The sequence below is a fragment of the Neofelis nebulosa genome, chromosome 12 (genome assembly GCF_028018385.1).
Source record: "Neofelis nebulosa isolate mNeoNeb1 chromosome 12, mNeoNeb1.pri, whole genome shotgun sequence".
Taxonomy (NCBI): Eukaryota; Metazoa; Chordata; class Mammalia; order Carnivora; family Felidae; genus Neofelis; species Neofelis nebulosa.
Window position 1 is genome coordinate 14,262,421 of NC_080793.1, and position 25,786 is coordinate 14,288,206.

At 54.1% G+C, this 25,786-nt stretch overlaps 1 protein-coding gene across 5 annotated transcripts in view; it reads right to left on the reverse strand.

Moving 5' to 3' along the window:
- Window positions 1-25,786, reverse strand: part of GSN (gelsolin) — a 54,433-nt gene that overhangs the window by 16,589 nt on the left and 12,058 nt on the right. Inside the window, exons 1-5 of one of the 5 annotated variants that reach the window (XM_058694289.1) lie at window positions 23,283-23,394; window positions 9,129-9,333; window positions 8,260-8,414; window positions 2,324-2,485; window positions 646-795 (exon numbers count right to left, since the gene is read on the reverse strand). In XM_058694289.1, coding sequence (XP_058550272.1) covers window positions 646-795; window positions 2,324-2,485; window positions 8,260-8,414; window positions 9,129-9,333; window positions 23,283-23,324 — 714 coding nt within the window. In that variant the 5' untranslated portion in view covers window positions 23,325-23,394. Of the gene's footprint in view, window positions 1-645; window positions 796-2,323; window positions 2,486-8,259; window positions 8,415-9,128; window positions 9,334-10,676; window positions 10,716-10,796; window positions 11,009-23,282; window positions 23,395-25,786 lie in introns of those variants that run through there. The other 4 variants (XM_058694291.1, XM_058694290.1, XM_058694293.1 and 1 more) reach the window with 4 other exon arrangements.

A 25,786-nucleotide genomic window follows, 5' to 3' on the forward strand; every position in this document is an offset into this window, starting at 1 on the left:
TTTTTACTCCTCTGTCTGGGCTACACCACCAGACTCAGCAGCCCCAGCTACAGCCCCTTCCAAGCCATAGTTGGTATCCAGGCTCCTCCCCATAATAATTATCTTCTACTCTTCCCAAAAACTGGAACTCAAATGCCCCCAGACAAGTAGGAAGCAAAAGGCATGGAACAGAGCTCATGGTCTCCTCCTCATCCTGGTCAACTCTGCCTCCATTGACACGTCCTCAAAGCACGATGGCTGGCAAAGCCATCCTGCAGTTGCCTAAATGGACCATAAATCACTAGGAATGATCAGAAGAGGAGAGAGGGGCTTGGGTCGGTTGTCTCTTTCTGATCAGGCTCCAGCACGGGGATTGTTCTCACCGCCACCACCCTCCTCCTCAGCTCCCTGGAAAGACCTGGCCCTCCCAGCGAGAGGGTGTGGCTCACAACCCCAGCATGCACCAGGCCCTGGGATTCCAGCCCCACCTCTCAGGGGAGTCTGGGATTTGTCAGGGAAGTTGCTCTTCCCCACCTCCCGATGAGTTCCAGCTCAGCGGAAAAACAAATTCACCTCACAACTGCCTAACCAATGGAGGGGAAAGAATGAGCATCCCGCCTCTATGCTCGGCCCCACCCCGCACCCCTGGGATGTGGCCACGGGTACCTGGAGCATCGCCTCCGGCTCAGCGCCCTCCTCCGACACATGCACTCGGGCCCGGCCACTCCGCTCGTTGTCCCGGATGCCCTTGGACACCTGCGTGGCCTTCAGCCTCTCGAATCGGTTGCTGTTGGAGCCACACCACTGGTAGATGTCCTGTGAGACGGGGACCCTGTGTCAGGCAGTGCCCCAGCCTTCACTTAAGCCCGGCCCAATGACACGGAGGAGACTGCAGGGCGTGTGTAAGCTCACCTCGTTCTCTGCGTGCCCCAATGCAGCCGCTGGAGCACGGCCGGGTGCACAGCCGGGCACACTGGGCGCGATCCGTGTGCACCAGGATATGTGAATGTGCAGCTTGGAGTATGTGCTTTCTCACAGGTTCAACTACACATACAACGTGTATAAACCCGTCTGCCTGCCAGTGGGAGTGGAAATTGGCACAACCGCCTTGGAAAACCATTTGGCTTTGGCTACCAAAGCTCCGCAGACTGCTATCCCGTGACCCCGCAGTACCTTTCCCAGAGGTACACCCAACAGAAGGGCATTTGCGTGTGCACCGAACGGCCTGTGCGAGAACACTCTGGGGAGCACAACCTGCAGGAGCCTCAAACCAGAAACGACCAGAAACATAAACAATAAAAGCGTTATTGGGGCACATCAGCCCAGTGAAATCTTACACAGCAAGGAGAATGAACCATCTATAACCAAATGCCATATGGACAGATCTCAGAAATGGAATGTTGATCAAAAGGCAGCAGACACAAGAAAGAATGATTCCATGCACGCAAAGTTCAGAAACTACTGGAACCACGTAATTCCAGAGAGTTCAGGATGATGGCTACCCACGGGATTGAAGGGACCGGAAGAGCACAGGAGGGCCCTTCTGTGGGTTGATGATGTTCTGTTTCTTAATCTGGGTGTCGGTTACACAGGTGTATTCACTTCGAGACACCCACCGAGCTGTGCACTCAGGACTCGCACACACTTTCGTGTACCTATTAGGCTCTAATAAAAAGCTTACACAAAATGTATCTCCCAACACTTGCATGGATATTACAGCACGTGTACCTAGGAGGTCGGGGTAGAATGTCTGGCCACGCCCACTTGCAGGTCTGACTGCACACGGGTGTCAGGAACGTGTACACAGCATCCCACATCTGCAAACCGGGCTGGGGTAAGTGCATCCCACACACGTGGCCATATGCAGGTGTGCGTGTACAACTGCACGTGTGACACACACCCAAGTCGATGTGTGTAGGCACTCATCACGGGGCGTGCCCAGGCCTGGTGGGCAAGAGCCGACAGTTTTTGCACGTGCCTGCATTTGTAAGTGACCATATGTCAAGAGGTACGTGAAATGGGCGTGTGAACGCAAGACACCAGGGAACCGGTATGTCAATCGAAGCTGGAGGATGCTGCGCACAAGGTCTGTGCGCCTGTGTGCGGTGGGCTTGGGTCTACACACGCGAGTCTATGCGTGCTGGGCACATCTGTACTCGAGTCCCTGCAGGTGTGTCTGACTCGCGCACAGAACACGTGTGAACGCAGGAGCTGATGTCCCTGGGGCCTGCCCTTCCCACGTCTTTGTCCGCGTTCGCATCAGTGCGTCCACCTCCCCAGAGTCAGGCCTGGCCAGGCCAGAAGCATCTCAGTGGCCCCTGGGAAAGGGCAGGGCAGGACTCACGTTGCCCAGGTCCAAGATGAAGCAGTCGCCATTGTTGAAGCTCTCCCAGGACACAGGCACCTCGGTGGCACGGACCACACGCCGCCCTTTGACCTGGAAGAGTCTCTGCACCACCACCTCATTGGGCACCACGTGTTTGAATCCTGATGCCACGCCTCCTTTCTGTTGGGTCAAGGAGACAGTGTCAGTCCAGGGCAAAGGGTCCAGGGAAGCAGATATGGGGGCAGGGGAGAGGGGTGAAATGAAGGAGATTCTGGCCTATTGACCAGTAGCCTTCCAGCAGATTCCATGGTCAGATTCTGCTTACTGCCACCCCTCTGAATCTCATACTCACTCCGCTAACAAAGACCCCGGGGGTCACTTGCCTGGACCAAAAAGCTACAGACAATCCTTTCTCAAAACACTGAGGAACTGCATTTCCTAAAGGAATGTTCTAAGGAACTTTGGTCTTCCAGGTTATTCTGCAAGGAAAGGGTTCAGGGAATGCTTCTCACTGCCTTACACAATGCACATCAGCATAATAAAGGCTCTGAGAAGTCGCAGGGTAAATAAATAGGTTTCCCTTTTGCTTTATATGGCGTTTCCTACCTTATGGAATCAAGAACTGCCTTCTCTACCACATCCTGCCTACAGCTCAAGTGTTCTGCAAAACATTTTGAGAAATGCTAACCCCAAGCTTTCCCATCCTTCAAGGCTCTCCAGGAAGATGGCTCCCGACCCACACCCAGTTCTCCCTCCATCTACAGAAGGAACCCCCGGCTATGCCTTCAGAGACAGTTGTGGGTAAAGTACAACCTCAGGGTCAAGTCCTTGCCCTGCCACAACAGTGCTGGGTGACTCTGGGTAAGTCTCTATCCCTCTCTGAGCCTCAGTCCTCTCCTTTCTGAAATGAGGATGTAAGTCCCTATTCTGCCACCCTCTGCAGTCGTCACCAAGTCCCAGGGAAGGGGCCTTCAGGAAGGCTGCCCTACAGCGGTCAAAACAGCCCTCGGCTCAGGAAATGCCAAGGAAAATCGCTGGCTTTCTCGTGAGCAGTCCCTACCCGCAGGATGACAAGTCAGAGTCGAGAAGGTCCTGAAGAGGGCTTCCTATTTTACTCGCGGTAAACTGAAGCCCAAAGCTGTGAAGCGACTGACTCAAGGGCAGTCAGCTCATGTGTGGCAACGCTAAGGCTTGAAACTCCGCCTCCTGTTCCCAGCCCGGCTCCACGTGTCACGGGGTGGAGCGAGAAGGGCTCCCACTAAGGCCAGAAATGTGGCCCCTCTCCACCAACTCCCTTTGAGGTGTCTGATTTGACACTTTGAGGTCTGACTTGCTGCACAGACTCCATGAGGGCAGGTGGACAAAGCGAGCGAGTTTCAACTGGGCTCTTACTATGTGTACACACAGCAAGCAATATCAAAAGTGTGTCTGAAATCACAATGCCATGCCCCCTGTGCTGGGCATCTTGCCTGCATCTTCCGTGAGGAAGGTGTCAGTCCAGCCCATCTTACAGATGAGGAAAGTAGAGTCTAGAAGTGAAGGGACTTGCCCAAGAGCTCACAGCTAGTTAATGTCAGAACTGGGATTCAAACCCAGGTGTGACTACGTCTAAAATACCAACATTATTGACCCCAAATCAGGTTTTCTTAGAGCAAAGGTAACTACGGTCACCCAGGACCGGAGGCCGAAACAAGCCACTGCTCAGAGCACAGGCCTCCAAGAAGCAAGCTGGGTTTTGTTGTTGTGAGTGAAGCGCCCTCTGGTGTCCTTTCTTGGTACCAGCATGAGGCCTCTCAAGAGGATCCCCTTGGGCTGAGCAAGGCTACCAGGGAGGGATTCACAGAGCCTTTCCTTCCTCTGCTTCAAGGGTCCTCTTGCTGGGGAGCAGGTGAGGAAGGGCAGCTGAGGATAAAGATGCAAACCCGGCATTCACGTGGTAATGACCGCAGAGGCTGCCACTCCGCGAGCCCATGTCAGAGGGGCTGAGGCACCTGCTTTACAGACATGCAATTCAATCCTCACAATAAGCCCTTGAGGTAGGGGCTCTCATTACCCCACTTCAAGAAGGTGAGACAAGAAAACTGAGGCACAAAGAGGTTCAACTCTGCACCCAGGGTCTCAGCTAGTGAGTGGCAGTGCTGGTTTTACTCCCAAGTTCGTCCTCCAAGGACCCAGCCTCGCCCGTCTGCCAGCCCAGGAACGCCTGAGTGTCCGTGGACAGCCCTGACCCAAGGACTTGGTACAGCTGGAGGCACAGAGACAGTGGATCTGAACAACTTCTCCAGAAAGTGTTAAAAGGACACACCAACCTTTACCACGGATTCCTCAGAGACAAGAAAATGCGGACGCGGAGGAAGAGAAAGGCCCTTAATTCTTTTTTATGTTTCCAAACTATTTCACTTGTTCAAGTGTGCCTTTTACTTACAGAAACATTTTTTTTTAAAAAAGGAAAAGGACTGTGGCGTGGCGAGTCCAGACTCTGATTTTGGCTCAGGTCATGAAGTCACAGTCTGTGGGTTCGAGCCCCACAGTAGGTTCTGCACTGGTGGCATGGAGCCTGCTTGGGATTCTCTGTCTCCCTGTTTCTCTACCCTTCCCCTACTCTGTCTCTCTGTCTCTCTGTCTCTCTATCTCTCTGTCTCTCTCTCTCAAAAATAAATAAATGTTAAAAAAATAATAAAATAAAAAGGAAAAGGGCTGTTTTAGGTCATAAATTTTGGTTTCAATAAACTCTTTGGGGTCACCTGGCTGGCTCGGTCAGTTAAAGCATCCAACTTTGGCTCAGGTCATGATCTCACGGTCTGTGAGTTCGAGGCCTGCATCGGGCTCTCTGCTGTCAGTGGAGAGCCCACTTGGGATCCTCTCTCTCTGCCCCTCCCCCACTCACGTTCTCTCTTCTTCTCTCTCTCTCAAAAATAAACAAACATTTTAAAAACAATAAATAAACTCTCTGTGAATTTATAAAGGAAAAGAATGCTTGATGTCTCATGATTGTGGACATGAATCTCCTGATTAATTACCTCCTCTAACCTTACCATCCTAGGAAATTAGACTTGGAAACGTTAACAAAAAGATCAAAGCAAGATCTTGGAAGGCATTAGTGGGTCTACAACTGCAGGGGATGGAAATTTTCACTATACTCTTTAGAAGTGATTATTGCTTTCTATGGCCTAGTCATTCGGCGGGGCAGAGATTGGCATCACATTATTTGAACAAAATTCAACAGGATAAATGGTCCTAAAAGTCACTTTCCAAGTTAAAGTGATGCTATATAGATGATAGATAGATAGACAGAGTTCCCTATGTATACATGAATCTACACGGGTATTCATTCACACATAGAGTGAAAAGTATTATCCATCATTTGGTGTATATCTCTAAAAGTAAAATCACACGGGACTTATACTTTCTAAAACCTGCTTTTCTATAATGTTTGACATTTTTCAATAAGCTTGTATTACTCTTATAGTCAGAAGAAGAAAAAAAAAGCTATACAGATTTACATTTTTTTTTAATGTCAAACTGTTTATAAGACAAAGAAAAATGTATTGATTGGGGCTGGTCCCCTCCCTCTCTTGAACTCTAGGTTACTTATCTAAGAAATGGGAGGGAGTCCAGGAAGGACTCAACTGATTCTGTGGGGCCAGGGGCTTCTATGACTCAGCCCAGCCCAGGTTTTGTTTGAACAAAGGGTTTCAAATCACCCAGCCATGAGGGGTCTCTAGGGTTCTGTCTGAGAGGCAGAGGAGGAGGAGGGGGGATCTCCAGATTCTGAAAATTGCAATACTTTTCAGGGTAGGGGGGTTGCAGAACCAGAGGGGCCAGGGCCTATGACATATGACAGCCCTTTCTAGGCCCTCCTGTCCCCTCCGTGCCCCTTCTCACACCCCGAGGACAGAACTGGTTCTGAGGAGCAGGCTTTCACAGGAACAAGTCTTGCGTAACAAAGTCTGTTCCTTAGGGATCTATAATTGATGAGGGCTCCAGGCCAGGAAGCTTCGGCCTGCCAAGTGCGGGGGCAGCTGGAGGACTTGCAGAAGGCAGCAAACAGGACTGGCCTTGGACCTCCCGTTTCCACCAGGAGGAGCCTGGGCCTTTCAGGACTGAAGTCCCAAATCCAGGGCCGGGCCAGAAACTCACCCCACAGAGCATTCGGCAGAATATAGTCCAAGAACATCCTGGAAGACGCACCAGAGGGTAGCAGATGCTTGCTACACGTGCAGATTCCTAGGCCCCGTCTGCACTAAGATCAGGGACCAGGGAGTCCAGAACGTCCACTGTGAGCCAGTTCTGTGCTGGGCGCTTTACACTGAATCCCAGCTCTGTCGCCTACCAGCTGCGGAAGCTGCTAACCTTGCCCAGAAGTTAAGCTGCTGTGTCCACACAACAGCAACAACAAGCAGGCACTGCTGTTACAAGGGCTGGATAAATGTGCGAGAGCATACACCCAGAGGCACGCGACCGGCCCAAAGCCTCACAGCAGTTAGAGGGGGTAGCCTTGGGGCCTGAACCTCAATCTCCCTGACTCCTGGTCAAGTGCTCTTTCCACTTCCTGTCCCAAGACCTACAAAAAGGCCTGGTTCTTCTCCAGCTCTGGGGTCTGGGTCCCAAGCTTCTCACCTCTTTTTTAAGGTACCAAAGCCTCCTAAAGGGCTATAGGAAGAAGGGGGAGCAGGTCAGCTCAGTAGGAGGAGCTGTGGGTACAGAGAAACTGGCCAACAGGGGGCGCTGGATAGGCACCGGGGCATCCAGCCTAGCTCCACCCAGCCCGGGCCTGAGTCCCTGTTCCCAGAACCCACCCTACTCTTTGCTATCTCGGTCGCAGCGTGCTTTCCCATTGTCCAGTCCCCTGCGCCTCACCTGAGCAGACTCCTGCTCAGACCCCCAAATACCACCCAGTTGGCACAGAGGACCCTAAGGCCCTGACAGGGGCAATGACTTCTCGAAGGTCACACAGCACATCAACAGCACAGACAGGGCTTCACCCCTATGACAGACCCTGGCTCACGAGAGGCAGGTTGGTGTAGTGGAAAGAATGCTGGGAGTCAGAAGATCTTGGCTCTGGTCCTGCCTCTAGGACTGACTTGCTGGTTGACCCTGGGCCAGTTGCTTAACCGCTCTGTGCCTCAGTTTCCCTCCCTACCTTAAAATAAGATTTTTGCACTCTGACATTAAGGCCCGTCTGGCTACCAAAGCTCGTGATCCCCTCCCTATCCTGACCGAAGACAACCCCGGCTCTGTAAAACCACACCTTTCCCTGAGCGCTTCCAAGGTGCCAGCCCTGCGCACGGTATTTCCCAGCCACCCTTCACCAAATCCTGTCTCCAGGCCTGAAGGGCAGGTACCACTGGCTCTCATGCATCCAGAGAGGAAAGGAGGCTCGGAGAGGCCAAGTGGCTTGCTTGTCACACAGCACAGTAGGGCAGAGCCTCTCAGGGCTCCTAGCTTGGTTTTGCTCAGCCCCACCTGGCCGAGGATTGGGGGTAAGGGCTGTGTGGGTTCAGACTCCTCAGAGTTCAAGGTCAAAGAGGATTCTAATGAACATAATGAGGAATGAAGTCAAGGCTGCCCTTTCAGATACCCAATATGGGGCCCTCTGTTGGCAGGACCTACGAACTGAGAGGTGCAGGAGCAGGACTGGGCCTTGCCCTGGGGAAGCAAGCGGCTGGATGTCCACCCATGGCCCACCCCTCACTGCGGGGGCTAGGAAGACAATCCTGTGAAGTGACACATTTTCTTCTCTCCATTTTAAGATAAGAAATCAGAAGCTCAGAGAGGGAGTGTAATTTGTCTAAGGTCACACAGCAAGGAAGGCCCAGGATTCAAACCCAGGGCTAGCCAACTCCAAAAGCCGAGCTCTGACTTGTCTGCCACCCCAACCTGCAAGGCTGAAAGATGGATGGGCCTGAGCAAGCTCTGCCATTGGTGCATCCATCCCTGGCACCCAGACCTACCTTGTACTTGAGGCCAGACTTGAAGTAGCCCAGGAAAGTGGCTGACTCGAAGCCCTGGACCTCACGGTGCTGCACGGCTCGACCATTCAGGTAGTCGTCCAGCTGCACGGTGAAGATGGCGGCCGCCCCGCTCTCGTCCTGGCTGCACTCATTGCCTAGGGGGCGTCAGAGCAGCATGAGCCTGGCTTCCTGAAAGTGGACCCAGCCTCCCAAGGAGGAGGAGTCCTGAGCCCCCAGCACTGTCCAGGCCTGGCTGTAGAAGCTGGGCAAGCCCCTACCTTCTTTGGGCCTCAGTTAACCCATCTGTATAAGGGGACGGCAGGAGGCCGGACTCCACGAGTCTCCAAGAGCCCTCTCAGCTCTGACACATCCTGCTACACTCACCTCTCACTCATTCCCCTGCACTCCCTCTCAGACCTCTAGACATGAAGTCCGGCCTGGGAGCAGTGGCTCAGTTCACAGATTAACAAAGTGAGGTGGCGGAGATGGGGGGAACTTACCGAGTCCCGGAGCAGAGCAGGGGCTCCAGGCTCCTGACTCTGCAGGGCAAACTGGGGTGTGGCTGGAGCTGGACCAGGGAAGTGTGGAGGGGGTCTGGGGGCCCCAGGTCAGCCCAGCTCTGAGTGCCACGGTAACCTGTCTAACCCTCAAGACACTCCCGGGAGGTAGGGTGTGCCCTTTCCAGAGGCACTGAGTGGCCCGCCAAAGGGCAGAGCTGGGGTCTGAACGGGGGCAGGCGGGCTCTAGAGTTTCCGGACCCGCAATGTCTAGCCAAGGGGAAGGCACACGCTCGATGCTCAGCAGTCACTAAGTCCTCCTGGGGGACTGTGCCTCAAGGTCTGTGCTTTACGGGGAAGGGGTGGCCTCACCCAGCCAGTAGTGGAGGTCATACTGCAAGTTGCCATTCCTCAGCTGCACCGTCTTCAGGATGACATAGGCGTCGCCCGTGAAGAAGTCTCCATAAAGGTTGGGGGGCACGGGCACCAGGTCGAACTTCTCCACACGCCAAATCTGCAGGCCGGGCTCCTTCCCTGCCTTGAGGAACTCGGGGTGCTCCACCACCATGCTGCTGGGCTGCAAGAGACAGGCATGGCCTGAGCGGGGGCAGGAGCCTCGGTGGGGAGAGACCCCGGGGCACGAGGGAGGGTGGTTTCCAGCCCCAAGAGCATCTCACTTGAGCCTCTGAATCTCCCCACCCCTGAGGCGAGTCTACCCCCGTCTCTGTGAGCCAGCGAGCAAACAGGGCAGAGTTTAGGCTCCAAACCCTGTCCTTGACCAGAGTCTGTCTCGCCTACTCAGCTCACCGTGATGCAGGGACAGAGGGCTCCACCTCTCTTCTCCCCTCCCTTCTTAGTGCCAATTGGATGGGACAGCTGAGGCACGGAGAGGTGAAGTGACTCTGCCAAGGACCCCCAGCTAGGAAGCGGCACAGGGAACTGCTGTAAGCCCCAAGAGCATAAGCTCTGGAATGAAAGGGAGACCCCCTCATATGGCAAGGGTAAATCTGGGGGTCCCCAGGGGTTCAGTGGGTTCCCTTCCAACACCTCAGTGGCTCCTAGAACTAGAAGGGTCCTCAGAGAGCTCATTATGCAACCCCATTCCGCAGAGAGGGAAATTGAGGCCCCAATGGGGGACGGTAGCGGCCCACGGTCACACAGCCTTTTGCTTTTGCTCTTTGGAAGATTTCCCATACCCCATCCATGTCCCCATCACCCTCCCAAGAAGGGCCTAGATGACTGAGCCCAAGTGGCCTCCTGCGCTGTCTGCCTCCTCCCTCCTGCCCCCCCCCAACGTCCCACCCCCAAATTCCATTTCTTGGAAAAGGTGGAGAGGACGCAGCCGGGGTCTGCAGGAGCCTGTTGGAGAGGAGGCGGTCAAGGATCGGGGGAAGGACATCAGACATGCACAGGGGCTAGAGATGGGGCAGAGGCAGGATGGTTAGCCTGGAGCTGGAGGGCAGAAATCAGCAGGCACAGGTCACCTCGGGCCGGAGGACGGATCTAAGAGAAACCAGATGGGGGGAACTCAGGCAGAGGGGTGGAGAAACACGAAGGCAAAACAGGAGAGAGGAGGAGAAACCAGACAGGACAGAAGAGACAACAGAGAAGGCAGAATTAATAATAGGAATGAGCATAAGCAGGCAGAAGTGAGATCATACAAGAAAGAGGGGGCGGAAATCCTGGACAGGGAGAGAGAAATCAGACAAGAAAGAGGTATCTGAAATGAAATCAGAAATCAGAAGAGGGGAGAGAAATCAGGCAGACAGAAAGAGAAATTAGACCAGGAAAAACAGCAATCAGGAGGGGAACAAGAAATCCGGCCAAGGTGAGGTTAGCCTCTAGGGAGGGAAACAGCCAGGCCCCCTGAGGCTCCCACCCCCTTCCACAGGAGCCCCGGAAGCAGCAAGAGATACTTACAAAGCAACAAAACAGTTTTTCCATTCTAGACCTGAATTACTCCCCTTTTCCTAGCGCTGTATCTGCAAGAACTTACAATAGAGAGTTACTCCGGGAGCCCCGGGCCCCCCGGGCACTCACCCGCGCCTCGGGCACCCGCCCCTGGGACGCCCTTGCCTGGGACGCCCTTGCCTGGGACGCCCCCCGCGACGCGGCAGCCGCGCGAGCCAGCGGCGACAGCGCGCACAGCGCCAGGACCAGCGCGCAGAGCAGCGCAGGTACGGAGTGGTGCGGCGCCATGGCAGCGACGGCGGCAGAAGACCCCAGCCCGCAGCCGCGATCCCCCGGTCACCGACCCTTTATAGCCGCCTGCCCTTCCCACTCAAGCCGGGACCGCCCCTCAGGGAGGGCGCGGGGCCCCGGAGGGGCGGGGATTTGGCCGGGCGGTTGGAGACATGAGGGATTCAACCCGGACCGACCCAACCGGGCGTGGCTGCCCCTTCACTCCTGCTCCCGGGCGGCAACGAAGCAACCGGCCCGGGGAATTCAGCAGGCGCCCACGCAATGCACACTACATGGGTGCGTGCAGGCACCAAAGGTGGGGAACCCAGCTCGGCCTCCTGTGTGCCCCACACGAGCCCCCTCCCCTCTCTGCCCCTAACATCTCCAGTAAAACGATAACAGGAACTTTTATTTTGTGAACGCTTTCCACACATATGAAGGCCAGCACCTCACAACATCCTTTACAGAGCAGGTCCTATGAACAGCCCCACTTTACAGAGGGGAAAACCGAGTGCAGGGTGGTCAAGCAACTTGCGCACAACTAAGGAAAAGGTACAGCCCAGATTTGAACCCAGGCAGTCTGGGGGAGAGGCCCACCTAGGCCGCCTGCAGCTGCGCCTAGCTGGGGGCAGGAGGGCAGGGGGCTTGCCTTCACTGCACCAGGGAGCAAGCAAGACTCCCCGGGGGGCTGGGTAGAGCTCTCCAGTCCTGAGATTGCACACGCTACTCTACTTGAGACCGCCCTTGTTTCCTTCTTTTAAAAAGTGTTTCTTTTTATCACAACCTACAGTCACCTATTTGTACAAAGTTGTTCCCCGTCAACCCCACTCACTGCCCCCCAGAAACAACCACTTCTATCTACCCCCTCTGGGCTGGCTGATGCTTGCAGGGCTCACCTTCACGTCTTAAATAACAAGCCCTTATTGGTTCTTGTCGTTGTTGGGTTTTGGGGAGGGGGCCCAGAGGGTTCGTTTTTCACTTTAAGGTCTTATCTATTGGCTCCGGGGGGGGGGGGGGGGGGGGGGAGGGAAGGCAAGGATTCAAGTCTCTTCCCCACTCACTCCCAGGCTCCCTTCCCACCCCTTCACTGTCCCGCTAGAGGCACCCAGTCAGTGGGTTCAGACAAATACTATTCTGACTCACGCAGGCCTGCTTCCCACCTCCACCAACCCCTCTCTCTTCCCTCCCCCAACTCTGCTGGACCCACTTCTCTGTTTCCAGATTCTCTTCCCTTCCTCTCTCCTAATAGCCTAGTGCAACGAGAGGAAGAGAACTGGCAAGCTGGAGACCTGGGTTTGATCCCCGCCTCTACTGTGTGTAAGGTACTTCATGCCTCAGTCTCCTCATCTACTAAATGGGTACAGTAGTTACTGAGGATTAAATCAGTCTGTGTGTATGAAAAGGGCCTGGCCTGCAACTAGGTAAACAGGAGCGCCTGTCCCCATTCCCGCAAAGCTATGGTCACCTATCCCAGCTCCTAATGGAGCCCAGTTTCTATTGAATCAGGCTAAAGTTTACCCTGTACCACCCACAACTTCCTCCCACTTAAGGGGGTCTGTAGGTCAGATAAAGAGCTAAGGGAACACACAGAGAGAAGGCAATTCAGACTGTAGGGATTACTAGAAGACTTCATGGAAAAAAAAAGGACTTGTGCCCCAGGCCTCAAAGAGCAAGGAGGAGGCAGATTGAGAATAAAAGACATTCTAGGGGAGGGGACAGCCTGGGCAAAGGACAAGCAAACACAGGCCACATCCAGTGAGTAAGTAGGGGTCCAGTCTGAGACACAGGGAACAAGAGGAGATGAGAGGCTGGCAAGGGTCACAGGGGCCCTGGAGCCCCACAAGAGTCTGCAATTTATCCCAGTGTCTGCAGGGAGCCACGGAGAGATGCCGGAGGGCTCAGGGCTGTGTGCCCAGGCCCTGGCCCGCAGAGGCTGAATTCAGGGCTCTTCCCTCTCCCTGGGGATTTGGAGGATTATAAACCTCCCCCAGTTCCCAGATGCTCTCGATGTAAGCATAAACCGGTTTCACCTCTCTGCATAGCAATTTAGCTCTGTGAATTCGAAAGACCCAAGGCCACAGAAGTCCCACTTCCTTCAGTATTCCTTACAGAGAAACACCAAAATATACGTGCAAGGATGTTCACTGAAGCATTGTTCGAAGAAAACTGGAAAGGACCCAAATGTCCTGGTTAGATAAATTATGGAGCCGCCATACAATAGACCGCTCTGCAGCTGTGAAAAAAGAATGAGCTAGCTCTGATTGTGCCTGGCACACAGTAGGCACACAGTAAGCAGAGAGAGACCTCTAAGCACAAAAAGAAGCAAATTGTACGAGGACTATCGTATGACTCCTCGCCTCTTTTTTATAAGGGTGGTGGGTTTTGCATGCATCCTTCAAAAGTCAAGGAGGGTAAACACAAGGCAGTGTGCTTGAAAGGGGACAGACCAAGGGGGAGACTTTCACTTGCAAATCCCACTGTGCCTGCCTGAGGCTGGGATCACTGCAGTCGGCCTGGGAGGACACCTAAGGGTGATGAAAACATTCCAACCCTAGATAATGGTGATGATCACACAACAGAAAAATCTACTAAAAATCGGACTCCTAAACACTCACAATGGGTAAATTGTTACCGTATAGAAGTTACACCTCAATCTACTCACCTGAAAATAAAACTAGCTGTAGGGTTTAAAACTATTTCCAGGTATGTATCCATGATAGTTTTTGTTTCTTTTAAAAAAGAAATAGGGGCGCCTGGGTGGCGCAGTCGGTTAAGCGTCCGACTTCAGCCAGGTCACGATCTCGCGGTCCGTGAGTTCGAGCCCCGCGTCGGGCTCTGGGCTGATGGCTCGGAGCCTGGAGCCTGCTTCCGATTCTGTGTCTCCCTCTCTCTCTGCCCCTCCCCCGTTCATGCTCTGTCTCTCTCTGTCCCAAAAATAAATAAAAAACGTTGAAAAAAAATTTTTTTTAAATAAAATAAAAATAAATAAATAAATAAATAAATAATAATAAATAAATAAATAATAAATAAATAAAAAATAAATAATACCACTAAAAATATACTTAAAGTAATGCCCACTCATTGGACAGTTCAGAAAAGACAAACGAGTAGGGAGAAGAAATCTCATCATCCCAGCCCCCAGAGTGAAAGTGAGTTGGCAGCTGGCCCAGCTGAGCAGTCCCTTCTGGAAGAGTGGCCCTGACCTGGCCAGTTGGTGATTCACAGAGGGCTGCTGTGGCTTGGCCTTGGCCCCGGGGGGTCACCGACTACCAGCCCAGGGTCCCTGGCCCCCAGGTTACTGATTACCAAGGCCCTACAGCTCTGGAGCCTGGGTCCTCAGCACTGGAGACCTGGTGAAGAGACCCTGGCCCCAGCCTCTGGGGAGCCCGCAGCCTGGAAACTCTTGCTACAGGGCAGTGATGTGTGTGGGCTGTGATGGGGCAATATGGTCTCACACTGCTCCCCGCCTGGAAGACGATGTAGGAGTTCAGGACAGTGGGGGATCTCAGTGCAAAAGAAAGACCCCTAGGTAAAAATGAAGAGGCCCAAGTGCTAGACCTGCTTCTGCCACTGACTTCTTGGATGACTTTGCATAAGTCGCTGTCCCTGTCTGGGCCTCAAGTCTCCATATGCCCTATGCACTGGGGCAGCATGCTCTAAGATGCCTTCCTGGCGGCAGCATTCCCGGAAACTGTCTGTGCAACCATATCCCGAACCTACACATCTGTGAGCCTCAGTGTTCCCATCTGTAAAATGGGGGCATTGGACCAGCTCACCTCCATAGGACCCTCTCATTCAGACGGTCCAGGGCCCCTAAGCTGCAGAAGGAGGCACCACCATCACCGATGGCAGCATGCCATCTCACCTCTGGGTCCAGACATCTCTGGGAGAAGAGAGGGAGGAAAGGCAGGTGGGGTCCAATATGGAGTCTCCTTACAGCAACCAGAGAAAACAGGCATTGAAGTTCCCATGTCACAGATGGGGAAACAGACTCCACGAGTTTCAGTCACTTGCTCAGGGCCACTCAGCTGGAGAGAGGCACCGCTAAGACTCAAACACACGTTGGGCTGGCTCTAATCCCCAAGGGCTGTCTGGGGAGACGAGGCAGAACCCTCCATGCGTCATCCAGCCTAGGCAGGGAGCGGCAGTGACCCCCGCAGTAGCTAAGCCAATCAAGGCCAGGCCGGCCCCGACAGCCAGCAATCTCTGAGGCAGTCAACCTCACCCCCTTCCCCACACACCTCCCAGGCTGGGGCAGGGGGTCGCAGGAAAACCTGCTAGGACCCCCGCACACCTGTAGGAGTACCCAGGATAAAGGCATGTCCTAGGAAGACCCCCGGGCTGTGGCCACTGAGCAGACGGACTCTGCCACCCACAGACACTCGGGTCGGGCCTGGTTTCTCTGACTCGGGAGGTAGCCTGGCTCTGCCACCACTTGTCCGGAGAGCACATGTCCTAGTCCCTGCTCTCCTCTGGAACTCACACGTCCCTTTGACCTTTGATCTTGGGTGTTCCTGGTTCCTGCCCAGAGCCGCGCACACAGTAGGCGGCTTTTCAGTGTCTTCCGCAGGAAGGAGTTATACAACCATGTCCCTCCCCTGTCGCTAGACCCCCCTCAACTAGCTTGGCCCTGCTCCCTGTGTGACCTCAAGCTGGTCTTCCTGTCTCTCTGGGCCTCCCAGGGCAGCTACCAGAGACTGGAGGAGGCGGCCTCGCCCTCCGCCCCCGGCCACTGTGTACAAAAGGCCTTGGCCGGGCCTGGAAGACGCCACCCTGTTCTTTTCTCTTCACCCCAAACACTGTTGTTCTTGATTTCTCAGGCAGCCGGCCACTCCTGGGAAGCCCTCACTTGGAGCTTGTTTGCTTTCTGGCTCACTGCTGTTCTCTGGGTCCTCCTGGGAACACCCACCCCTCTGGCCCAGGATTTTGCTAATTGGGACAATAGTCAGTAAACAGAGAGGCCAGTTATAAAACCCAGTGAAACTGAGCAGGGCCTCCGTGAGGTGTGGGGAGCCTGTGGCCTTGAAAGAACACGCGTTTCAGAACCTGGGAAACTCAGCTCCTGTGATTAGGGCCTCAGCTTCCTTATCTATAAAATGGGAGGATAACACCTGGCTCACAGAGAATCGAGGAAGCCCAGAGGCCTGACACACAGGAAGAGCCCCCCGCAAAGTCAGCATCCTTCTCCCTGAACTGCCTGGTTTCTTTGCACAGAGGCCTCTGTTCAGCATGGAGACATCATGTGCGAGCAGTGTGGGGGTGCGGTGCAGGAGAAAGCTTACAGGTTTGACAGCCTCTTGAGTTGAGCTGTGTGACCTGGGAAAGGTTACTTTCCCTCTGAGCCTTGGGTCTGTAAATAGGGATAGGGAGGCCCGGTTCAGAATGGTTGGGAGCTCTGGAGCCAGAATGCTGGCGTGAGTTACACAGAGAAGGACTCGTGAGCAGCCATGTTCATTAGTCCATCCTCTTCGTAGACAATGACTCCAAGGACAAGACTGTCACTTCTCAGAGTCACACAGCAAGTACCTGGCAGGGCAGACCTAGAACCCAGCTCTCGACTCCCAGGTCCAGACTTGAAGCCTGAGCCCGTGACAGGATAGAGCTCCCTGGAAGAACCAGCTGAACCTCTGCCTTGGCCCAGTCTACCACGGGTGTGGACAGCTGTTGGGGAGACGGCCAGTAGGGCCTGGCTGACGCCACCTCCAAGAGACCAACGATCTCAGGGACTGAAGCCACTGGCCCTTTTCCAGCTTCCGGAGGTAACCCCACCTAGTGCTGAGAACCAAGACGGGACATTTAGAGGGGGCCTGGCCACACCACTTCCTGACCCCGTGCCCTGGAAGCAGCCAGATTTGGCCGTGGCCCAGCACCCTTCCTGCCAGGGTCCACTTCTCAGTCTGTCTCCCCTTCCCCAGGGGAGGAGCTGGCCCTGGGAGGCTTGGCAGGCCAGCGGCTGGGGTTGTAAACAGTGACAAAAACTGTATCCCAGCCCCTTTGGCACTCCACAGCCCACCAATAGGGGAGACCCGGGCACAGACACAAATGTGCAGCAGGACAAAGAGGGCCCGACTGCAGGCATTGTAGCCATGGGGCCCAGTAGAAGACACAGACACGGTCTCCATCTGCAAACCTCTGGGGAGGCAGGGCCTGTGAGCCCCAAACCAGAGCCAGAATGAGCAGAAGCCATGGGAGGCAGCCCCCTGCTCCACAGAGGAAGGGCTTTCCAAGAGGGAGAAAAACCATGTGCATGATTGTGGAAAGAGCACCTGCCAGGAAAATCTGGGTTTGAATCCCTGACCTAGCACTTCCTAGCTGTGTGCCTTTGAGCGAGTAGCTTCTGCTCTCTGGGCCTCAATTTCCTCATCTGTAAAATGGGGATTATAATACCTCCTTCCCAGGGTTGCTGTGAGAATTCAGTAAGGTAAGATACACTCGAGGCTGAGCGAAGTGTTGAGCATACAGTAGGCAGCTATTAAAAAACGCTTTGGGGGGCGCCTGGGTGGCGCAGTCGGTTAAGCGTCCGACTTCAACCAGGTCACGATCTCGCGGTCCGTGAGTTCGAGCCCCGCGTCAGGCTCTGGGCTGATGGCTCGGAGCCTGGAGCCTGTTTCCGATTCTGTGTCTCCCTCTCTCTCTGCCCCTCCCCCGTTCATGCTCTGTCTCTCTCTGTCCCAAAAAAATAAATAAAAAACGTTGAAAAAAAAAAATTTAAAAAAAAAAAAAAAAAAAAAACGCTTTGGGGGCGCCTGGGTGGCTCAGTCGCTTAAGCGTCCGACTTCAGCTCAGGTCACGATCTCGCGGTCCGTGAGTTCGAGCCCCGCGTCGGGCTCTGGGCTGATGGCTCAGAGCCTGGAGCCTGCTTCCAATTCTTTGTCTCCCTCTCTCTCTGCCCCTCCCCCGTTCATGCTGTGTCTCTCTCTGTCTCAAAAATAAATAAACGTTAAAAAAATTAAAAAAAAAAAAAACGCTTTGGTCATTGTGTGCTGGTGGCATGGGTAGGTGTCTCTCTGAGACTGAAGTTCCTTACATATAAAATTGGGGTAAAAATACCTTTCCCAAAGGCAAGTGGAGGGACTGAATGCGAGCATAAATGTGGAAGATTCTAAGACCATGCCCAGCATAAAACTCATGTTCAAAAACGCCACTTTCTTTCCTCCTCTTCTGGAGAAGTAATGAGCCACCCGGTGGTGACCCAGCCAAGGGGACTCAGGTGACAAATGAACCAACTCATCTCTAAGGACCCTTCGGGCCCTGGGATCTAGGATTCTGAAAGAAACAGCAAAGGCAAATAATGTTTGTGCATTTGGCCAAGTCTGCGGGTCAAGTTGATCTTTCACCACGATCCACCAGGAACCTTAGAAGCTCCCTAGGCTAATAATCATGCTGGGAACAATGACAACAGGACATCAGAAGATAGTGACATGTCCCTTCTGCTGCAGGCTCCAAACGAAGCCCTTCTTTGTGCCTGAGCCTCGCACAGCCAGCCACGGCCAAGACTTCTGCGCGCTGGGCTCAGGCAAGAAGCACGAGCCTATCCACCTGGGTATCAGTCTACATCCTGCAGGCAGAACTCTCAAGAAACACAAATGCGGCAGGTGTGGGGCAGAGGAGAGATGACAGAGTCCGTGAGCGGAGGCCAAGCCCTCATGAGCTCAGGACACCAAGAATGACCAGCAGGGTGAAGACTGTACAAACTCGTATTGAACAGAGCACAGGGCAATGCCCAGTGTGAGTCTGAACAGCCCAGATCCCCACCACAAGGGCACTTGGGAACGTGGCCTTTCTTCAGTGCTTCAGTTTCCTCCTCTATGAAATGGGGTGATGATTCCTACCCTGTAGGGTGTCTGGGAGGATTGAAGGAGCCCCTGGCACCAGGCTTGGCATGCAGCAGGTGTTCAATAACCGTAACATCCAAAGACAAACTCCCGGCCTATGTCCAGGCCCTGTATACACACAGCTCACTGGCCTCATACCCACCCTTGACCTCTACCTCTGTGTCCTTCCATGCAAAACAGGAGAGGGCTGGGGGGCCCAGCCAAGGCCCAGAGACCCAGAATGGTTGCTGATGCCAGGGATGGGGAGGCATCTCAGGAGAGGGCCTCCAGCCAGCACCTAAAGAGCCCACCTTGCCTTCCAGCCGCCATGAATCTCTCCTCATGACACCCTGCCCTCTTTTCTGGTCTGCCCTCACCAGAAAGAACAAGGGCTCTGGAGTCACCATCTGATCCCAGTCCTATCACTCATTATCTGGTGACCCTGAGCAAGTGACTCAACCTCTCTGAGCCTATGTCCTTGAGTACAGAGTGGTCAGATGATCTCACAGGCTTGCCAAAACCTGATCCTAGTCAAAGTCAGTTATGGAAAAATTCCTAAGCCCATAGCATGATGAGAGATTCTTTGCAATTTAGCTCAAACTTTTACCCACCATAGAACTTCCAGAGATGCAAAGATATTTTTTATTGCTATTAATCCTTTTAATTGTAATAGTTTTGTGGGTTTTTTTTTTTTTTAAATACTTTCCCCTCTTAAACATAAGCAGAGGTATAATAGTGGAATGCTTTTGTTCCTTTTCCGGCCCAGAAAATAATCACAACCAGCTGGAAGAATTAAACAAGCAGCACATACTACCCAATGGCCGGCACAGTCGGGCTCCGGAGTGGGTGCTGTCTTCTCTCCGGGCTTCACCTGCATCCAGGCACCTGCCCAGTGACCAGCATCACCCTGCAGGCATCTGTCCCTCCGGGGGCTCCGGGAACCCTCGGTGACACTGTGGCCTAACCACAGTCATCCCACCAAGACACGACAGGAGGGCTGAAGCCAGAGCTGACGTGCTCCACCCTACACACTCTGTGCCTCACAACCCCACACCGTACTTCCCAACCTCACATCCCAGGACTGTGCTAGGTCAGGGTCTCCATCTGTCCTCGGGAACCACTGCACCAGATTCCTCGCTGCCATTATCCATAGAGATTGCATCACTGCTTACTCAAGACCCTTCCATGGCCCCCAGCGCGGACTGGAAGTCAGGACCCCCAAGCGTGGCATTTCAGGCCCTCCATGCTCTTTCAGCCTTGTCACCCACTGACTCCTCCAGCAACACTCTCTGGGCCACCTAAACGTGCCTCTAGATGCCAATTTCCGGCCTCTAGAAGAGCTGGGGTCTAGCCTCAGCTCTGCCTCTGCCTCTGTGTGACCTTGCCTCTCGGAGCCTCGGGCTCCTCATCAGGCTTTTGGGGCTCCTGTGCAGACCAGACAAGATAAGGCGGTGAGCGCCAGGCGCCAGTGGGCTCAGGAAGTGCTAGCCTGGAGCCGCCGTCCAGGCACCTGCAGCCTCTCCTTGCCCTCTCACAGCAGCTGGTGGCTATCTGCTTCTCAGCCCCAGCAGCTGTGCGTGCTCTCTCCTAAGTCCCCGGAATGCAGACGTGCTTGCAGCCAGCAGCGGCAGCCAGAGGGGGAAGCAGGAGGGAGGGTGGCTTAGAGGAAAATCACTGGGGTCTGGCCCAGCCAACGTTGGTGCTCACAGCTGCCTCCGAAAGAAGCGGGGGCCCGGCAGGCTCTTTCTGAGCCAGGGACTTGGTCCCAAGCCTTGACCCCTGTCTGAGCTCACAGGGTGGTAGGGGGTACCCTGGGCCCCACTCCTCCCGGACACTCCCACTCTCTGGCATCCAAAGAGACAGGAAGGAGGAGGCAAAAAACAGACAGGCCTTTGTGAGAAGACACAATTGGCCCCTGCCGCTTCGTGCTGGAGCCCCAGGCACTGACACGGAAAGGGTCCCTCCGTGACCCAGGAGCCTGCTCCATTGCTACGCCCCAAGCCCTATGTCCCAGCACCCTGTACACCATGTTCTCTGTGCCCCATACCAGACCTGTGGTCCTCATACCTTGTCCTGCGTGCGCCCCCTGATGCGCGTTCCATGCGCTGCGTCCCATGTCACTTACACCTTACATCATGCTCCATACACCAGGTCACACAGTTGTCTGATGCCCTCTGCTCTACATACCAGCTTTCGAAACACCAGGTCCTGTCCCTTGAAAGTGTGTGCCACAAACCTTGCGCTAAGTCCGTGAATGGTGTCCCCCACTCCGCGATTCCCATCTCTAGTGTAATGATTAAGGAGGCCAGACTCCCAGCCCTTCCGACTGTTGCCTATTCGACTGAGAGAAGTTACCTCCATAGTCGGTGCCTCAGTAACTTTGGCTATGAAATAAAAATGATACGAACGCTCACCTAGGAAGAGTTGTGGCGGGCATGAAAAGAGATCATGCATTTAAAATGCTAAGCCCAGCACGTGGCACAAAGTGAGTCAATACAATGTTTGTGAACATTGTTATAAGCACACCCAGGTACCTGTACTGCCCCCTGTATACTGCGTGCCATGCTCCCACATGCCTGGCTCACACGATGCATCAGACATTCCACCACATCAGCGAAATTCAAACAATAAGCTACAAGAAGGATAGGATTATCCCCTCTCCTATGGAGGAGAAATCCAAGGCTCAGAGAGGGGCAGTAATCTGCATGAGGTCACATAGCTAGAAAGAGTGAACCTGGAGGGGCACACATGTCTGGGCACTCAAAGGGACAGAAAGTAGATCACTGGTGGGCTAGTGGGGTGGGTGTGGAGACAGGCATCACTTAGGGATGATCAGGGGTGATGAAAATACTGTCCAACTGCATTGTGGTGACGGTGACAGAGCTCTGTAAATTTACTACAACTCACTGAATTCATTAGAACAGGTGAGCTATGTGTATGTAAATTACTTTGACAACTTGCAGGAATTATACTTCCAAAAAGCTGCTGCTGCTGCTGCTGCTGTTGTTGTTGTTGTTCTTTTTAAAGCTCATGCACTTCCTATGCACCATTCTGCCAAAACGTGCAGCAAAAAAGTGAGTACAGACGGTCACAGAGGCTAAGCAACCTCTCTGAGGCCCAGCCGGGAACAGCCTTGAACCGGGAGGTTCCCAAACACCTCTGCAGCCCAGGTGTGCAGCAGAATCCCTTAGGGAGCTCCAGAACCCGTGGATTCCCAGGCCCCACGCCCAGCCTCTGGGTGTGTAGGTCAGGGTGGGGCCCAGGCACCTGGGATTCTGAGACTTAGCCTGGACTGGGAGCCACTCATCAAAGCCCTGCATCTTCTTTCACAGGCGGGAGAGGGGACTTGTCAGACCCAGTCAATCAAGCAGTGGGGAAGCCAGGGCTGAAATTGGGGCCCCCTTCCCTGTCCTTTCTCTGTTTCCCTCCTCCTCCCTGGCCCTCAGCCTCCTGGTGACTCAGGGGTCTGAGTCATCCTGTGGCACCACAGAGGAAACTTCTTAGGAAAAACAATCCCCAAACAAAGCCTCCCCTGATCTGCGGAACAGAATAAGCCCAGGAGGCTAAGAGAGGGAGGAGAGAAGAACACAGGGTGGAGGTAGAGACCAGGACCCCACAAAGACTTGGTCTCTCCTACTGGCCACTGATTTGTGTGGGACCCTACAGAAGGCACTTCCCTGCTCTGAGCCTCAGTTTCCCCACCTGGAAATAGCACCTACTACTGCACGTAGAAGCTCATTATGGACCCCACAACATGATAAGTTTTTGTAAGCTTTTTCTTATGTAATGCTTCCCCAAAACCCATGGCTAGCATCATGCCCATTTTACAGGCAGGGAAACTAAGGCTCAGAGGGGTTCAGTCCCAGGTCACATAGTTAGGAAGTACAGGGCAGGGTCTGGATCTAGGGCTATCTAACTCTGAAGTCTTGCTCTCACTCCTACACCCCTGTAAAGCATACCTCCTGCATGTGTTGGCATGCAGTTCACATCTCAACAAAAATAAGGTGAAAGGCCACGGTAGGTTCTCAGCTACAAACGCGTCTCTCCTTTCTGTGTCAGGCCTTGTTTCAGGACCTCCCGGCCCCGTGGGGAGCACACAGGAACTTGGGTAGTCACTCAAATGGCTCTGGGCAGTGGGAGCACAAGGCAGGGAGCACCCAGGGCCTAACCAGACAAGGAGGAGGAACGTTTGTGCAGAGCCTTGAAGAACGAAGGGAGGTTTGTCTTTGGGAGCTGGGAACCACCAGGCAAGTCAGGAGGAGGGAACAGCAAAGGCAAAGGCTGGGAGGTGTGACCCACACAGAGCAAGGCAAACACTCGAGGGGCATGGCTGGGGAAAGGGCCCGAGTGCCAGGAGTCCTGGCCTGCTCCCAGGCAGGAGGGAGAACAGGATCAGGGCTGGTGTCACCTCTGCAGAGGGCCTGGCTGGCCGCTGACACGGGGGGTCAGGAGTAGGACTTCCCCTGAGGCCTACCTGGAGCCCCTCCTCTGAGCAGGCTTCGGGGACCACCCCAGATCCCTTGCCACTCACCCATGGGTCAGAGTCTCCCCCAAGGGCCTCTTCCTCGGCCATCGCCGGGCCGGGCAGAGGGTAGGCGAGCCTCTCCCGACCACATCGACCTAATCGCGCAGGCCTATAAATAGGACCCCGTGGCTTAGTCTGAAATAGCTGTGCCAGGCCCAACTCCACAGGCATCACATGGGCACACGCAGTTCCGGAAATGGTCCTTGACACATTGGCACATTAAAACCCAAAACTTCCTCAGGAAACCATTGTTTCATGCTTTAATTCACTTTCTTAAACAAGAGGCAGTGGGTTAGGGAGAAGAGCCCACCCAACTCCTGCTGATTACTGGCAGTGGCCCTTGTGACCCCTTCTCTGCTCCCTATTCTGGGGGCCCTGAGCAAGCCACTACCTCTCTCTGGGCCTCAATTTCTCCAAACGTAACTAGGGTGGTTGGATGATTTTCTTAGGGCCCTTCTAGTCAGGATACTCCCTGGAAATATCTGAGAGACCCCCTACCCACCCAAATGCCCATCCCATTGTTGCCTCTTCTCCAGTTGACTTGGGAATTTTTTTTTAAATTATCAGCATTAAAAAAAAATGAGAATTGCAAAAGGGAGAAATGAACAGGTCTTTGCCCTGTCACTGAAAGGCTGGGTGACCTTAGATGAGTCACTATCTCTCTCTGGGCCCCAAATTCCTCAGCCATAAGATAAAGATGCTGGTGAGATGATTACAGATTTGTGGCCACACAGGACCCCCAAGGGGCAGATTACAACATGGATGGGGCTGTTATCAACCCACAGGGAAGTAAAGATAACCAAGGTTATCAGCATGCACCAGGCATTTGCTTCGAACTTTACTCCCCACTCAGTTAATCCTCAACAACCCCCTTTCCCCATCTCACAGATGAGTAAACTGAGGCTGAGGGATTAAGAGATGTGACTAGCAAGTCGGGGCCAGAGTGATTTTTCAGGCTCAGACCCGTTACCTCTGGAGCCCAGGATGTAACCACACTCGGTGCTGCAGTGAGATGGGTGCCGGCGGCTCAGGAGTGCCGACCAACAGGGACATAGCCCAACAAAGGCAGGGGACAAAGAGGGGAAGAGCGTTTTACCGTGGGAGTGACAAGGCTTTGCCCAGTGACACTCATTGTCTCCGACCAGTTTACGATGTTGCCCCTCCCGTCTGCCCTCCTCCCCACCTCTCACCTGCTCTCAAATCCCAATGTTCAAATCACTCCTCAGCTCAAAACCTGTCCACGTCTCCCTGGCATCCAGAGGACGGAGACCCTGCACCTCCGGCCACTCCCCACCTCAGCCCCACATTCCTGCTTCAGCTACACGGCTCACTAGTCCCTACGCACAGTGGCTCCAGGTGGCCGTTGCCCACGCGACTCCCTTGCCCAGAATGTCCAAGTGCCCCCTCAGCCCGGTGCCTGGCACAGAGTAGGAGAAGCCCTCTCTGGCTCCTGGAGGCCCTGGCATTTCTCCCAGTGCACTCCGGGCCTCCGCCACCGAAAATCTGGGTCTCCAAGTGCAGGGTGGGGTCCGATTCACCTCCCCTGTGCAGCACAGAAGCTCAGCAAGGGTTGGCTGGGTAAATGAAAAGTTGCAAAGAGCAGAGAGAATGCTGAAAAGGGCACATTTCCCAGGACAGACCGACACAAGGCTTTGACAAGCCTCAAAGCCTTGACTGAGGCACAGGGTCAGGACACCACGCTGTGGAAGAGACAAAAATTACACCCTCAGGACGCATCAGAGTGGGAACTGGAGCCAGCTCTTTCGAGGGCTCCTTCTAATCATGCAATCTGGGCAGCTCCTCTCTCCTGCTTTAAAACTTTCAGTGGCGCCCCAGCGGTTCAGGATAAAGTCCAAGCTCTGGCCCTTGAGGGCCTGCATGCCCAGATGCTGCCTCGCCTCCAGTTCCTTCTACAGCCAGGCTTTCTTCCAGTTCCTCAACGACTCCACATGCAAACACTGTTCCCTCTGCCTGGGGGCTCCCTCCCCTGCTCATGCAGCCACCTGCGGCCCCCTGTCCAGGTCTGGGCTTTCTCGGGGAGGCCTCAGTCATGTGTCCCGACAAAATGCCACCACGCCCACCAACTCCATGTGCTCTCATAACCCCTGTCACTTCCTCCTCAGCTGAAGAAAGGCTGGATCTGTTACATGTATAACGGCTGACTATCAGACCCAAGACGGTACGGCCCATGAGGGATGGGAAAATCTTGTTCTTTGCTGATTCTCCAACACCAGTTCCGGGCCAAGCATCTGTCGACGCACACACGGTTGAATGAATGAGTGAATGAACAAATGAACCTATATGCGTAACTCAAGACCAGAAGGTGGTTAGAATCCGGGTGAACATTGGATGCAGGAAAACTGGGCCCCGACTAAGAAGATCAGAGAAGTAGGGAGATAAACTGAGCGGGGCAGCCTCCCAGGAGCAACAAGGAGAGAGTGCTTCCAGAAGAAGGTAACCAGAGAGGTGGTACGGGGAGACCTGAAGAAGTGCCACCGGATTTTGACAAG